General features: G+C 45.8%; 1 protein-coding gene across 2 annotated transcripts; it reads left to right on the forward strand.

Moving 5' to 3' along the window:
* The first annotated feature begins 980 nt into the window (after positions 1–980).
* Positions 981–13642, forward strand: NEK2 (NIMA related kinase 2). Of its 2 annotated transcripts, none has more exons than XM_061383581.1 (8): positions 981–1260; positions 2384–2601; positions 2883–3123; positions 5791–5873; positions 6606–6732; positions 7900–8119; positions 9578–9703; positions 10005–10234. In XM_061383581.1, the coding sequence occupies exons 1-8, from the start codon at positions 1165–1167 to the stop codon at positions 10043–10045; spliced, it is 1152 nt and encodes a 383-aa protein (XP_061239565.1). In that variant the 5' UTR covers positions 981–1164; the 3' UTR covers positions 10046–10234. The 2 variants fall into 2 exon arrangements, with proteins under 2 accessions (XP_061239565.1, XP_061239564.1); XM_061383580.1 differs by lacking the exon at positions 10005–10234 and adding an exon at positions 12735–13642 and having other exon boundaries at positions 992–1260.
* Positions 13643–16584: the final 2942 nt, after the last annotated feature.

Genomic DNA, 16584 nt, shown 5'->3' on the forward strand with positions numbered 1-16584 from the left:
TTTTACCACCGAGCAGCCCATCTCTGTCTTATAGAACCACCATATTCTTCAGGGTATTTCAAAACATCAAGGACTTCCATATTCCATTTTCCACCTAGAGATTTTGTACACATCCTCTGCTAAGGCTGTCACCAAGTATACCAGCTCCAAGTAAATATAATATGCCTAGCCGCTGTTAACCGAGAAGGCAATGGCACCCCACTCCAGTACTCTTGCCTGGAAAATCCCATGGACGGAGGGCCTGGTGGGCTGTAGTCCACGGGGTTGCTAAGAGTCAGACACGACTGAGCGACTTCACTTTCACTTTTCTGCATGTTAAATAGGCCTAAATTTGGTGTTCAAAAATATACTCTCTCTAGGATAGCTGCACCCTAAAGTGATGTGAAAACTTTAAATCATTACTATAAACATCCACTGTTTTTGCATTGAGTTTTCTCTTCCTCCCTTTTGGACCTAAAGCAAATACTACGACCTTTCTACGCTTCCGTTTCTTCATGGGAAATAACTAATTCCTGCATTACAAACCAGACAATACATGTAAAGTGCTTGGCACAATCCCTCAGCACTGTCGGCCTCACTCGCGCACCCTTTAGAGAGGGCCAGTACTTTTCATCTCTGCACTCAGCTTAGTATATGACCCCGCCCGGGTTCAGGGGGCGGGAACCTGAGAGCGGAGGGCGCGTGCCGGAGAGTGGGGTAGTGTGAGAGGTCAAAGTGCAAAGGTCAAAGGCAGTCAGTTGAGGCTGTGCGCCAAAAACTGAAGAAAGAGCTCTCGACTTCGGTTGCCTCGGCAATCTCAGCTGGAGGAGGCACAAGGTGGCGGGGACCGCCCCCCCGCTGCAGCTTTCCGTCCCCAGCCCCACTTGGGCTTTAGCTCCGCCCCTTTCTCCCTGGAGGTTGGGAGCGGAAGTCGACACCAACGCCGACGCGGTTGCCTAGCGATACCTTTTTCCCAAGATGCCCAGCGTGTTGTGGTCTTCTTAACCAATTAGAGAGGCGAAGCGGCCTTACCGCGGGCCAATAGGCTGCGAGGTCGGGGCCCGCGACGGTTAAACCGGGGCTGTAGATCAGGGCTGCCAGGCCCCGGGGCTGGAGGTCTGCGGGTCGGTGGCTGTAGCTCCGAGGAGACGATACGGCCTGTAGGCGTCCTGCGCGGGCCCCGCCATGCCGACTCGGGTGGAGGACTACGAGGTGCTGTACACCATTGGCACGGGCTCCTACGGCCGCTGCCAGAAGATCCGCAGGAAGAGCGATGGCAAGGTGAGCGCGGGCCTGGTCCCTGCCTCCGCCCCCGGCCGCCCAGAGGAAGCAAGGAGCCTGGCGGTGTGCATCTGAAACGCAGGGTGCTCAGAAGAGCCAGCCCTCTCCCCCAGATCTGTGTCTGTCCTGGGTCTCTCGAGGGATGGGAAGCCGCATCCTTTTTTTTCTTTTTAAATTTGTGAATCTGTCCCTTAATTCTTTGTTGTTGTTCAGACGCTCAGTCGTGTCCGACTCTACAGCCTTATGGACTGCAGCACGCCAGCCTTCCCTGTCTTTCACCAGCTCCCGGAGTTTGCCCAATTTCATGTCCATTGAGTCGGTGATGCCTTCCAACCATCTCGTCCTCTGTCGTCCCCTTCTCCTCCTGCCCTCAGTTTTTCCCAGCATCAGAGTCTTTTCCAGTGAGTCAGCTCTTCTCATTAGGTGGCCAAAGTAAAACTAATAAAATGTGCCAAGTAGAATGTATGTGTATATATATGTATATTTTTTCTTCTCCTGTCTTTTTTCCATTCTCTTCCATTTTCTTCCTTTTTTCTGCTTTGACCTGCCATGGGCCTTCTGTTGGTGACTGGTAGCTGACTCCTGAGCTGTTTTTAGAGAAATGTAATTCTCTCTGTCATAACCATCAGAACTTAGAACTTTTATATCTTGTAGTCAGAATTCATTTAAGTTACCCATTATTCTGATCGTTAGATTCATATTTCCCAAGGTGTGTGGGTAGACCCACACAGAAAAAAAAATAATGGAAAGGAAGTTAGCTCGGATGGAAGGGTCTTTACTAAGTTCTCTTACCCTGGAAATCTTGACTAGTTGGAATGGTCGGGGACTTCAACTGCCTCTGCTCCAGCTTTGACTAGAGTACCTTCTGCCAACCTCCCACTAGGCATTGAGGGCAGAGGGTTGGGGGTGGCCTAACCTACCTCATCACCCTCTGTTGCATCATTTACCGCTTAAAACTTAGGGGAAGGTTATGGAAATAAACTCAGGGGTCCTCAGTTCATTAAACTAAATTAGATAATAGTGACTGTATGATCTGTTTACTAGATAAGTAACTTTTTTTTTTTAGTTTTAAAAATTTGGAGTTATAATGAGTTCATTTATACCTTGGAAATTTTTATTTCAGATATTAGTTTGGAAAGAACTTGACTATGGCTCCATGACAGAAAATGAGAAACAAATGCTTGTTTCTGAAGTGAATTTGCTTCGTGAGCTGAAACATCCAAACATTGTCCGCTACTACGATAGAATTATTGACCGGACCAACACGACGCTGTACATCGTCATGGAATGCTGCGAAGGAGGAGACCTAGCTAGTGTGATTGCAAAGGGAACCAAGGAAAGGTAAGATGGAGTCACCTCTTAGATGGGCCTAGTTTTGCTTCTGTAAACATCCTGGATTAGGATCAGGGACAAAGTGCTTAGTAATGGGGGAGAGTCTTATTGTGTTTGTTCAGTGCGTCCACAGTACTTTAGAAAATCCCTGGTCAGTCAACACTTGAATTTCATATCCAAATAATTTATTTCCCTATGTGTATACTTAGAAAACTAGATAATTCACATCCTTTCGTCTTTGTAATGGTTTTATTCAGCAAATACATGCTACATAACAGCTTTGATTTCAGACAATACTTGGATGAAGAGTTTGTTCTTCGTGTGATGGCTCAGTTGACTCTGGCCCTAAAGGAATGTCACAGACGAAGTGATGGTGGCCACACTGTGCTGCATCGGGATCTGAAACCAGCCAATGTCTTTCTGGATGGCAAGCAGAACGTTAAGCTTGGAGACTTTGGGCTAGCTAGAATATTAAACCACGATACGAGTTTTGCAAAAACAATTGTTGGCACACCTTATTACATGTCTCCTGTAAGTATTTCAAAGTTTATATACTTTTAAAATATCTTAATGCTAAGCATTCAAGCAAGGAAATTGACCTTTTTGTTTATTTCTTTGTTTAGTAATATCTAATAGCCAAGAATTAATAATACTGTTTTATTTTAAATTGATATTTTTCAAATGGACCACCAGACCATTAAAAGATTATTATTATTTTTTTTGATGTGTACCATTTTTAAAGTCTTTATTGAATGTGTTACAATATTGCTTCTGCTGTTTATGTTTTGTTTTTTTGGCCACAAGGCATGTGCGATCTTCGCTCCCCAACCAGGGAGCAAACCCGCACTTCCTGCGTTGGAAGGCAAAGCCCCACCACCAGACCGCCAAACTCCTATAGGCAACAAAGTCAAGCTTTGAGTGCATGGCTGCCACGTCTAAGCTCGGGGATCATAGAGAGGAAACAGGTTTTGTCTCTGCTCTTAAGTGCGGTACTTCCAGAGTGCCATAGGTCCTGGACACCAGCTTGTTCTCAGCTGGAGTGATAGTTTAAAATGCAGAGTCCTGGGCTCCCATCCAGGGACTTAGGACCTCTGGACTGGTCTTTGCACTCAACTTTTTGTCTTTTTGTCCTTCACCTTCTTATTTTGGACTCTGTATTTTAATAGACTCCCTAGATGATTCTTGTGTGTGGAGATTCAGGACCCAGGAGACTCTCACTTCTCACAGCATATTTTTGCAGTGTTAACCTTTAGTATTTGTTCTTTTTTGTTGTTGTTTTCTTTTCCTACTGTGGAGGTACTGTTTCCACCCACTTACTGGTTTCCTCTACTGCTGGATATTTTGTTTCCAAAATGTCTCACCATTCTAAGGAGGACTGCTATGTATATCTTTGTAGGAATTATTCTTTCTTCCTCTTTGATTATTTCCTTGGTGTATAGCTCTCAAAATGAAATTGCTGGGTCAAAGGATATGAATTATTTATGGCTCTCTAGTGACTTTTGGGACTTAGCTGGTAGTTCAGTTTGTAAAGAATCCATCTGCAATGCAGGAGACCCTGGTTCGATTCCTGGGTTGGGAAGTTCCCATGGAGAAGGGATTGGTTACCCACTCCAGTATTCTTGGCCTTCCCTGGTGACTCAGATGATAAAGAATCTGCCTCCAATGCAGGAGACATGGGTTTGATCCCTGGGTTGGGAAGATCCCGCTGGATGAGGGCATGCAACCCACTCCAGTATTCTTGCCTGGAGAATCTCCATGGACAGAGGAGCCTGGTGGCTACAGTCCATTGGATCACAAAGAGAGGGACACAGCTAAGTGACTAAGCAGAGCATGGTAGCTTTTGAAGAGCTGGAATCAGTAAGTGAAAGCACCAATCAACGTGTTGAATACAAAAGATGAGCAGAGTAAAGATGGAGAGAGATTTATTTTTTTAGCAATTCACAAATGCTTCCAGATTTTGTAAATCTTTTTGTTAACCAATGTGACTACAGTATACAATTTTATAAATTAATGGTTTTGTTTTTGACTAAGATCCAATATGGCCAGAAGAGTGTCATTTTCTCACTGGATCAGATTCCAGATAGAAGCCAAGGAAAATTATCCAGGGGTGGTGGTTGGAAAATTTGAAACCTGTGCAGTTCTTTTGTTCCTGTTCCCTCCTGTCCCTGTAATTAGATCAGTTGAGCCTTCCTTATGGGATTGATTGTCAGGAAGTGGTGCCAGACTCACCTGTTGGACTTAGAATACTCAGAAGCCTCCTGAAGGTTTCAGTACAGTGCTTGCCTCCGTGTCCTCTGTTGAAAATAAGAGCCATGGTGGACTGTTGTTAAGAAAGGCAGGCAGTTAAAATAGACAATGAGATTATTAGTTAGTACTGTGGTATATACAGTGGACTAAGGGAAAAATACATAAATGGGTGAGTCAATTAACCATTGGTGTCTTTATCCATTTAAATGTGAGCTAGATGTTATCGTAGACTTTTCTCTGGTTCTTTAAAATAGAGTTTCTAGATTATGAATTCCTTGAGGTAGAGATGTCTCATGTTCACCTTTGAGTTGCCAGTGCCTTGCCTGTAGTAACACAGTAAATGTTTGTGAATGAGAAATAGGTGAATGGATTATATATGATAAAGTATATTAGGATAAGATCATTGCCTTTTTTCCATTATCAATTTAAAGATAAAGTACCATCTTATGATGTAAGACCTAATGTAAGAGAAATCAGCCTTTTGTATTTGAAACTTTTGTTATAGATATATTTATAATATAAAAATTTTTCCTTTTTTTTTGAGTGACTATTATCAAACTTTAAGGTTTCATTTTTGTCCCAAGAGTAATTTTATAAGTTTTAAAGCAAACTTAAAAAATTATTTTATTGAAGTATAGTTGATGTGTTAATTTCTGCTATGCAACAGGATGATTCAGTTTTATATATATATATACACACATACACATTCTTCTTTATATTCTTTTCCATTATGGTTTGTTACAGGTTCTTGACTTTAGACCCTGTGCTATGGAGCAGGACCTTGTTTTTTTATCCATCTTATATATAATAGTTTGCATCTGCTGATCCCAAACTCCCAGTCCTTCCCTTCCCCTGCGTCCCTTCTGGCAGTTACAAATATGTTCTCTGTGTCTGTGAGTCTGTTTTAAAACAAAGTAAACTTTAAACTCCTCCTTTCTTTCCCCACTAAAGGAACAAATGAATCACATGTCCTACAACGAGAAGTCGGATATCTGGTCACTGGGTTGTTTGCTGTATGAGTTATGTGCGTTAATGTAAGTATGGTGAAGGCAGCTTTCTAGTCCGAAGTCTGTGCTTGGGTCTGTCACCTGTCACTGGGTTCAGCTTTTTGAGCATCCATTCACATTCAAGTCTGAAAGAGTCATACCTTGGATTAAAATTAAGGTGGATGGGCAGGTTAAAAAACGAGTTACAAATTAATAACATAACCCCTGAGGCTGAATCTAGACTTCTCAAGCTTGTGACCTGGTTAGGTGCCTCCCTGTCAGACTGCGTGTAGCTCACAGGGCGAGCTCATAGGTCAGGCCCGTGGAAGAAAGGAAAGGAAGATCTGGACGAGCGGTCTGGTGGTTTGGACAGGACAGAACCCTGCTTCTTTCCCTTTTTTCTCTTTTTTCCATTCTAAACTCTTCTGTAGAGTAGGGGTTCTCAAGCAGGGAAGGGGAATTTTACCCCCTCAGTTTTGCTTCCCATGGGATACTTGGCAGTGTCTGGAGACATTTTAGTTGTCACGGCTAGGGATAGCTGCTGACGTCTGAGGGACAGGGATCTGCAGCGCTGCAAGCATAATAAGGATGAACGGGACAGCGCCCATAACAGAACCGTACGGCTCCAAATGTCAGAAGTGCCAAGGGTGGGAAACTTAGGTACAGAAGAAGGCCCCAGAGGCAGAAACATAAATACAAACTGGACCTTAAACTCTGCTTTTGATTTGCTTCTTATTATATATTTTCATTTTTACATTAAATTTTTTTTTTTCTCTTCAGGCCTCCATTTACAGCTTTCAACCAGAAGGAACTAGCTGGGAAGATCAGAGAGGGCAAATTCAGGCGAATTCCATATCGTTACTCTGATGAATTAAATGACATTATTACGAGGATGTTAAATTTAAAGGTAAAGTTTATAAGATGACATGTTTCCATCCCTCAGTTAAATTTTGCAGCATGTGCTGTTGTGGAGCAATGAGACTGAAGAAATGTGCTGTTGTGGAGCAATGAGACTGAAGAAATGGTAAATAGATTTCCTTAGCTGATAAATCTGCTCCATTAACATGAGTGAAAACATGTATCCTTGGCACGTTGCTGGCTGCCCGTCTCTGCTCTCTTAAGTGTCCTCCCGTGTTCTGCCCTGCTGACGGGTGGCTGGTAGCAAGTAAGGATTCAGAGCCTCAGTCACCTTCTCCTTGCCTACCTCAGCGCAGCAGATGGTGCAGAAAGGGGCCAGAAATAATAAGATCTTATTACTCTGCTCTAACTCGGAGAGATTAGAGACCATGAGAGATGGGAATGGTGGGGCAGGGAGGCTAAAAGAGCAGAGGGGAAATAACTCAGAGACTATGGAGAACAAACCTGGCGGTGGGGTAGGGAGGGACCAGGCTGGTGTAAGAACAGAGGTACATGCTGTGGGAGTTCAAAGAGAAGGATACAAGTGAAGTAACAGGATCGGAGGTCAGGGAGACAGTGTCCTGCTTAATATGGTTTAGAGACGCAAGGGCAGTGGGTGCCCCCAGATGGACCCTGGCAGTGCTACCCAGCCCAGCACAGGGGCTGAGCCTTCTTAGGTTAAAAGGGAGCAAAGGTAAGTTAAAATCTGCATCGCTTTGTGGACACAGAGCCCCCTGAGTTAAAGGCACCGGTGAACTTACTTTCAGGTGTTGAGGACCCATCTATGTGTTAAAGGTGCCGGTGAACTTACTTCCAGGTGTTCAGGACCCATCTGTGTGTTAAAGGCGCCGGTGAACTTACTTCCAGGTGTTTAGGACCCATCTATGTGTTAAAGGTGCCGGTGAACTTACTTTCGGGTGTTCAAGACCCATCTGTGTGTGGATGGCAGTGGGCAAAGTGGGCGAGGGGGTCAGCTGCGTGGTGACGGATGGCAGCCGGAATCGTGTCGGGGTCTCTCCGTCGTGTACACAGACATGGAACTGTAACACTGCACACCGTAAAGGAGCCTTTTCTTTTGCTTTGGAATATATGCTGTTTTAAATGTCACTGCTCTTTCAGGATAAGTAGTCCGTCCATTATGAAGTCTGCCTGCAACACCGAGTCTTTTTTCCCCCAGGATTACCATCGACCTTCTGTTGAAGAAATTCTTGAGAATCCTTTGATAGCAAACTTGGTTGCTGAAGAGCAAAGGAGAAATCCTGAGAGGAGAGGGCGGCGAATAGGAGAACCAGAAAAGCTGCAGGACTCCAGCCCTGTGTTGAGTGAGCTGAAACTGAAGGAAATACAGTTACAGGAGCGGGAGGCAGCCCTCAAGGCCAGGGAAGAAAGCTTGGAGCGTAAGTCTGGCGGGGTCGGGGGCGAAACCCAGCGCTGCCGGAGGCCTATGCTAGTGTGTGAGCGTCTGCCTGAACGGAGGGTCTCACGTCTGTCCTCGCAGGGCGTTTTTATAAACACTCGCACAGCCAAAATGCCTCCATCAGGCTTGAGGCTCCTCCGTGCTGAGCCTCTTTCTCTGAGATCAGGCGCTGTCACCATGCTGTCGGGCCCTAACCGTGACAGCCCGGCACGGGGGTCATCACCCCGTACTCTAGAGTCCCTCTTTTCTTTTCTTCCTTAACATACGGGCCCTAAGGTTTCCCATCATAAAGAATCTCTTAGAATTCACCACCTTCCAGAATCAAGGTGGCGTCGCTTCTCCCTTATGACACTCCGCTGCAGCGCGGCCCGGCTCTAAAATCGCGCAGTGTGTAAGACGATATGTGTTCAGGTCATTCCGTAGAGGCTGCGGATACAAGATGTTTAAATCCTCTGATGGGTATTGACGGACGCAGGAGCTTTTGATGTTGAGTCTGTTGACGCCTCTGCAGTGAGAGCTGCTGGCCCGGTGTGGGGGTTCCACAGGGCGGCCACAACAGTAGGGCTCTGCCTTTTGACACGGAGGGGAGAGAGACCGTGAGTTTCCTCCACCCTGGTGGCCCACCCGCTCTCACTTCTGCAGCTTTACACCAATGCACATTCACTTATGAATGTACTTATATTTAATTTTAAATGTACTTCTAAAGTACTCTATTTAAATGTACTTATAAAGGATGCAAATACATTAGTTAATGTTTTACTTCCTAATGATAATCATCGGGGACTGTGAGATACACTCTCTGTAGGAGGAACAGCTTGTGCTTGCCTGAAAATCTTAGTCTCTTCTGTTAACGGCATTCTTTTAAAAAAAAGAACCCACAAAAAACAAGCAAAAACTTTTTTTTTTTAACTTGCTTCAGTGTTCTGTAATTTCACGTAGCAGCTGAAATCTGCGCTCTCTAAATGCTGGGCCATGAAAAAATAATAGCCTTCGTTACTGGTCTAAAGAAGTAGCACCTCACTGTGCTGTGTTTTTTCCCTTCTCTTTGGCTGTTGTTCACTCGGAGGGAGGGGGTTTGGGCCGAGTAACGCCCTGAGAATGAACTGTTGGCCCTTCCCAGGGGCGAGCAGGATGGTGGGAGCTCTTTGCTCCCCCCGTGAGTTATTCCCACACATCAGGACCGAAAGTTGCAGCTGACTTTGTGCTTGGGCTTAAGCTGGTCCTTAGGAGGAAACCCAAGACAACACACTGGCTTATGGCGCGGGCACCATGCGGTTGACTGGAGTGTACGGTAAGGAACCCGTCACCAAACACGACTCATCCGCGGCCCGGCAGCCAGCCTCGCAATAAGGAAAAGCAGGAAGATAAGTAAACGCGAACTGTTTATGTCCAGAGCCACGTTCATTTGTGTCTGTTTTGCTCCATTCCCTTTTTAAAGAGAGAGAGCGCGAGCTTTGTGTCCGTGAGAGGCTGGCGGAGAACAAGCTGGCCAGAGCGGAAGGTCTGCTGAAGAATTACAGCCTGCTGAAGGAGCAGAGGTTCCTGTCTCTGGCGGGCGGCCCAGGTATGAGAGCCAGCTCTGAGCAGGAGCTGCTGCCCGCTTTAGCTTTCCAGAGTCCTGAGCTGTTGGGTGGATGTGGCTCAGTGGAGGTAAGGACTCTGCTCTCGCCGTGGCTGACTCTTTGGGATCAGAGACGTGAGGCTCTGCGTGGGGATGAGTTCGTCTTCAGTTTTGTTCACTTTGTCAAACTACATGTGCAGTAGTTGATATTTATTTTTAAAAATTAGGTTATACAAAATTGCTGTGCCTTTCAGATTTTTCTCCAGGTGTATTATCAGAATTCTACATTTCTCTCCCTTTTAAGTGAAAACCCCAGCATTTTGCTATTGCCGCATGACCAGCTAACACTTGCCAGATCCTTCACAGAAACCGTGGCTTAAAAGGTGTGACAGACCAGCTGTAGAACAGACCATCACTTTTGGGTCTTGGCTAAGGCCCGTTCCGGTTGCATGTATATGTCAAAGTGTGATTGTTTAATATCTACATATGCTCTGTAATAAGCAAGGGAAATAAATGAAACTAGTGATGGAAGTATCTTTTTTCTCAGTGTGACTACCTACCATTTCAGTAATTTTGTAATATTTATTTTAACTTTTCTTAGATTCTACACTGCCATCCATAAAGACAAACTAGACATAAGTCATGATAGAATGAGGAATAATTTTTATCTGGGTGAGTTTCATGCATCAGGCCCGTTGCTGAGAATTATCGAAGGCCCTGTTGGGGACGGCTCTTCCAGTTAAAGAATTTATTTCCGTCTTTCCCTGAGAGTCTTTGAACGGAGGGTGAGAAGTCCCGGAGAGGAACGCTGTTTTTCACTTTGTAGGGTATGTAGGTAGAAGAATTCACCTGTGTGCAAATCATGGCAAAGACTTAAAATGAGCTGTGAGGATGCAGTTTCCAGTGTGGGTCGGAGATATTTGGAAGAACTGAACTAGTCAGAACCTAAGAAAAGCACTGACTTAGTGGACATGAGTTTGAGCAAGCTCCAGGAGATGGTGAAGGACAGGGAATTCTGGCGGGCTGCAGTCCTTGGGGTCACAAAGAGGCTGACATGACTGAGCGACTGAACACCAACAAGAAAAGCAGCAAAGCAGTGGGGAGAGGGTGCCCTGGTGAACCCAGGACAGTTGGCAATGCCCCCTCCTCATCCTCAGGCTGTAGAATTCAGCTGTGAGAAAAACAAGTTGAGATCATCACAGTTAGCAACAGCATCTTTTGAAAGCGCTCCTTAGTGTATTTAATGAATGCTAATTCTCTTTCTTCTATTTAATGAAATACTAATTCATTTTCTAAACACTTTTCTTTCTTCTAAAACTATTTCATTAGTAGGATTTACAGTTTACACTGTTGCTCTTCAAATGGGTAGAGCTATTTGTGGTAATAAAGGTGGATCTATTTGAAACCATGGAGTTGAGGCCTAAAAGCAATCTCCTAAAATGCTTTGCGGAGAAAGAGTGTGTGAAATAGGAAGTTGGGACAAAGAGCGGCGTTTCTCTGTGCAGTCTGCTCTTCTCTCGGGACCTCTCCATGCCTGTGGTCTGGAATGTTCTCCAGATAGTCACGTGGCTTCTTCCCTCCTCTCTGTCCTCGTGTCTCTGCTTAGAAGTCACCTTATAATGAGGCTTCATTGCTGCAAACACCCCCAGAACCTCTGCCTCCCTTCCCCCTGCCACAGCAGGGACCACCCTCAAATATTCCTCGTGTGGACTTGTTTATCTGTTGATGCTCTGTCTCCAGCTGCCACAATAGGGCCTTTGTTTGGTCCACAATGGCCCATACAGTAAGCTCAGTAAATATTTGAACATATTTCCTTTAAATGAATACAAAGGAGAAACAAAAGTTTCTGGAATTCAAACCTGCCAGTCCCCACCCCCAAATAATCCTGTTAGTTCCTAACAGTGTAGCCACTTTAAGTAAATTATTTTTCTTCCCATTAAAAGTACACATTTTTTACTCTCTGTTCACTTGATTTACTTTTATTGTGCTGAATTTGCTTAGGTTCGTTTTGAAACAAGTTTCTGGTGAGTTAAGCATTTTTAAAATGTGTTCTTAAGTATTTAGCCAAAGCTGTAGGTGCTTGCTATAAAAAAAGAGCTTCTGCTTCCATTCTTACCTGGAAGTACTGTGTTCCAGGTAGAATGGCACTTGAAGAATAGAGATAAATAACATTGATTTCCAGAAGTTTTATATTGTGGCCCACAATCTTCAGTGTATTTAACCTTAAGAGGAAAGTTGATAAGAGAGTGAAGCATACGTTCCTTGATTTTTCGCTGCAGATCAGAAGGCTGATTGACTTCTGCCAGCCGCAGCCCCTGACCTATTAAAAAGAAACAGGTCCAAAACAGAGTCACCTGCTCAGTCGTGTCCAACTCTTTGCAAACCCATGGCCTGTAGCCCACCAGGCTCCTCTGTCCACAAAACTTTTTTTCTAGGCAAGAATACTGGAGTGAGTTACTGTTTCCTCCTCTGACCCAGGGATCAAACCCACATCTCTTGTGTCTCCTGCATGGCAGGCAGCCCATCCAAAATGGAGTCACTTGTCACCAACGATCATTAAATCAAGACTCAGTGCTTAATTTCATCACAGTTTCAGCCTCTCCCAGGAATGGAATCTCTAAACTAGTCAATCTGGAATTACCTGGTCAGCACAAGTGAGGTCATCTGCCTAATAGATCCCTGCCGTCCCTAAAGGAAAGTGATCTTGCCACAGGCAGGCCCCTCTGCCCTGGTGTCACTTCATCATTCTGCCCCTCCTGCCTGTAAAAGGCTTTCATTTTGTACAGTTCCTTGGAGCGCCTTTCTATCTGCTGGATGCGATGCCACCCGAGTCACGAGTCGTTGAGTAAAGCCAGTAAGATCTTTAACACTCAGCTGGATGCTGTTTAGCATTCCTGTCCCAGAGAGAATGAAGGTACCCAGGTTTCACATGGGAACTGAGAGAGTCAATATGTTCATTAAGTTTGGTTAAGTGTGGAGGAGCCGAATGCCTGTTCGCGTAACTGAAACCCCTTTTTCTTTTTTCTTTCTGAAGAACTGTTTGATCTCCCATCATCGGTCGTGAAGAAGAAGGTTCATTTCAGTGGGGAGAGTAAAGAGAACGTCATACGGGGTGAGAATTCTGAGAGTCAGCTCACCTCCAAGTCCAAGTGCAAGGACCTGAAAAAAAGGCTTCACGCCGCTCAGCTTCGCGCTCAAGCCCTGTCGGACATTGAGAAGACGTACCAGCTGAAAAGCAGGCAGATCCTGGGCATGCGCTAGCCGGGCCAGAGACACAGACCTGCGCAGGGTGCTTCGCGTCGCTGGCGCTTTACGGATGAAAAATCGACTGCTGTGACCTGTTTCTGTGGTTCCGAGGGCCGCACCTTTTCTAGAGTTGGCAGGGTATTTGGGTATTAATCCTGCGGTCGCCCAGCACCAGTTGTACCAAAGTCCACGCCTTTCATTTTTCCTCCTTTTGTAATGGACACTTCATAGAAAGAATAACACTTTCTTGGCTGGTTGGGCTTTTAATCCTGTGTGTGATTACTACTGGAACATGAAATGTTATATTCTAAACGTAGGGGGATGGGGAATACTATTAGGAAAAGATACTGACTCAGGGGCAGTGCTTACTGAGACATTTTAAGGGACTGAATGGTGTGCTTACAGCTGTCGTGTCTAGAGGTTTTAAATGTTTTAGAAGTTTTAATAAAAGTCTGAGGTTTTAAATGTTCTTAGCTTAGAGAAAACCTAACTGGATGTAGATTGGTCACTAATACCTTGACATCTCGCTTATAAATACCCACTGCTCTGTGGGAGGCTAGGAAAGAGAATGTGATGTTCCCAAGAGCCATACAGTGGTGTCTTTTTTTTTTTCTTTTTATTCTTTTTAGCAGTGTGTGAGCTTTCATTTGTCCCCCTCTTTCTCACTAAATAAAAGAATTGGTTAGTTTTCCTATACCCAGTGTCTCGTATAGGTTGATCGTAGTTGGAGAGAATCTAATATGGGTTGCAGGCACGGGAGGCGAGGGCAGGAACATGGTCCCGAGGGCTGTGTGGTCACTTGGCGACCGGTTGTCTGTCCGTGCAAGCGGGCGGTCCTCACCACGGGCAGTGCGAGGCCTGGAGGTGTTTGCAGTGCGTGGTTGGAGGGAGGCTGTTGCTGAACACCCTGCGTCCCCACGGGACGGTCCCCACAGCGGAACGTCATTGCGCCACTCCCGAGACACCTGACCTCAGCGAACATTTGCTGGAATATCCTCCAGCAAAACATTTTGGTCTTGATGGACTTTTTGGTTTTTTTAAAGCTCTGACTTGTAATATGAATTAGCAGTCCTTGCTGTGCCCATGGCGTTTTTCATGTGATGTTTTCCTGGCAACGCTAATCCTTTTAGCTTAATGAACTAAGACCAAGTTATGAAGAGTTATAATAAATAGGAAAAACAACTCCTTTATTAGCTATTTTCATTGTTCTGTTGCTTAGTCATGTCCGGCTCTTCGCGACCCCATGGACTCCAGCATGCCAGGCTTCCCTGTCCTTCACCGTCTCCCAGAGTTTGCTCAAATTCATGTCCATTGAGTCGGTGATGCCGTCCAACCATCTCATCCTTTGTCATCCCCTTCTCCTGCCTTCAATCTTTCCCAGCATCAGGGTCTTTTCTAATGAGTTGACTCTTTAACAGCAGGTGGCCAAAGTATTGGAGCTTCAGCATCAGCATCAGTCCTTCCAAAGAATATTCAGGGTTAATTTCCCTTTAGGATTGACTGGTTTGATCTCGTTGCTGTTAGCTATTTTATTACAGGTTTATTAAACAGTGGATAGTGTAGTTTCAGCAAGGATATAACATTGCTATACAGGCAAACTGAGTACAGTGCCTTCATGGTATACCCACAGATTAATTCCAACAGGACCACTTTGATGTCAGTGTTGAGTATAATTTGCAGGGCCCAGAGCCAAATAAAAATGTGGGGCTCCTTGTTCAAAAAGCAGGAAATAAGTACCATTAAAGGTACACAGAAAGCCTCGTCCTTCCTTCCCAAATCTCTGCTTATTGTGGTGGTATTTGCTGTTTAATTCCATAAGAAAAATTGAAGTTTTAAATTATTAGCATGAACATTGCTATTCATCTTTTATATTGTGTGATGCCAGTTCTAAATGCAGATAGCACATTTAGCTCATCGGTGGAATCACTGACATTATATAACTCATGTTTGGTGACTTATCCGGGAGGGTGCCTCAGGCTGGCCAGAAGAGACACAGCCTGTGACAGGTGTCCGGGGGCCCGCGACTCTGAACAAGCATGACACGCGGTCAGGTTGGAGGAGTCGAGCCCACAGCCCCAGCTGCAGCAGGTAGGTCACCCCCAAGCCAGGACTTTCTGTGTACCTCGAGTGCGGTGTTTAGATCACCCCTGCCAAGAGAAGGCGTCTAGCTGGCTGCCCACCCACCATGCGATGGGGCTGCCAGCCCGGGAGGTAGGTGGGCAACCTCTGTCCTGAGAGGCTTCTGGGCATCCTCCCCCGCCCGTGCCCAAGACCCCTCTGGGAGCAGAGAGTGGGAGGCCAGATGGGGCCTGGTGCACCAGGGGTGGGGACTTGGCGGCAGACCCATGCCTGAGCTGAGGCCCTAAGCCAGTATCTGCACCATGGTCCTACTGGACTGGACTTACAAAACACGAATTCAACAGCACTGCGACTTTCAAGATTACAAACACTGAGCATTAGACTCCAGGTAGTAGTTAGAGGGTAGGTCGCTCAGTTGTGTTCGAATCTGCGACCCCATGGACCATAGCCTGCCAGGCTCCTCTATCCATGGAATTCTCCAGGCAAGAATACTGGAGTGGGTTGCCATTTCCTCCTCCAGGGATCAAACCTGGGTCTCCCACATTGCAGGCAGATTCTTTACCCTCTGAGCCACCAGGGAAGTCCTTTCTAAATGCCAGACCCTTCCACAGTGTGGAGCCTGTGTGACCGCACTGGCCCCGTACTCATGAAACCTGCCCTTTCTTTAGGAAACTCCTTTCCTACCTTAGGAAATGAGTTTTCTTTCCTATTTTTAATCCTGTGGCACGCTGAGAGCTTCTCTAGTTTCTCCCATCTTAGAGTCCATCTTTGTTTTCATTCTTTCCTTTAGTCAGTCAGCAATTTATTGAGCACCTCCTACAGCCAAGCACTGCTGAAGGTGCTGAAGGTGGAGTCGCTCAGTCGTGTCTGACTCTTTGCGACCCTATGGACTGTCGCCTACCAGGCTCCTCCATCCATGGAATTTTCCAGGCAAGAGTACTGGAGTGGGTTGCCATTTCCTTCTCCAGGAGATCTTTCCGACCCAGGGATCGAACCCAGGTCTCCTGCATTGCAGGCAGTCGCTTTACCATCTGAGCCACCAGGGAAGTACCAGAAGGTGCCGAAGGTACAGCATGAAAGACTGAAATCCCTGCCCTCAGGGAGATGCCATTCAAACGGGGCAAGAAAGTAAACACAAGAAACGCAAGGGAGTCAGTGCTGAGTGCTGTGGAGAGGAGCTGAAGCAGGAAAGAGGCGGAGGAAATGGGGGTGCAATCACAGAGGAGGTGGTAATTAGTGCTGCAGAAGTTAGGGTTGCAGTGGGGTGGAGGGGGAAATCAGAAAGGTTTGAGTGGGGTGTGGGGTCGAGGAAGAGATGCCGTAGTGGAGGGGGAAGTTGAATGTGGCTGGGAGATGAGATCGGGCAGATTGAAAGCAGGCAGAGGCTTGGGAACTGAGATGTCTTTATTTGCTTATGCATCTCCACCCCTAAAGCTGGGGACATCTAGGGTATTTGGGCAATGATGATGTAGTAATAAGAAGAGGATCTCTTTGGTGGTGGAGGGGGCGAGATCTCCCAAATGTTTCTCCAGCATGTGGGGGCTTCTCTGATGGCTCAG

This window comes from Bos javanicus, chromosome 16, assembly GCF_032452875.1.
Source record: "Bos javanicus breed banteng chromosome 16, ARS-OSU_banteng_1.0, whole genome shotgun sequence".
NCBI classification, from domain to species: Eukaryota; Metazoa; Chordata; class Mammalia; order Artiodactyla; family Bovidae; genus Bos; species Bos javanicus.

Coding starts and splice junctions, on each gene's coding strand:
- NEK2 (XM_061383580.1), top strand. CDS start 1,165: ATGCCGACTCGGGTGGAGGACTACGAGGTGCTGTACACCATTGGCACG. Junction 3,124..5,790: donor CACCTTATTACATGTCTCCT/GTAAGTATTTCA, acceptor TCCCCACTAAAG/GAACAAATGAATCACATGTC. Junction 9,704..12,734: donor GTCTCTGGCGGGCGGCCCAG/GTATGAGAGCCA, acceptor TTCTTTCTGAAG/AACTGTTTGATCTCCCATCA.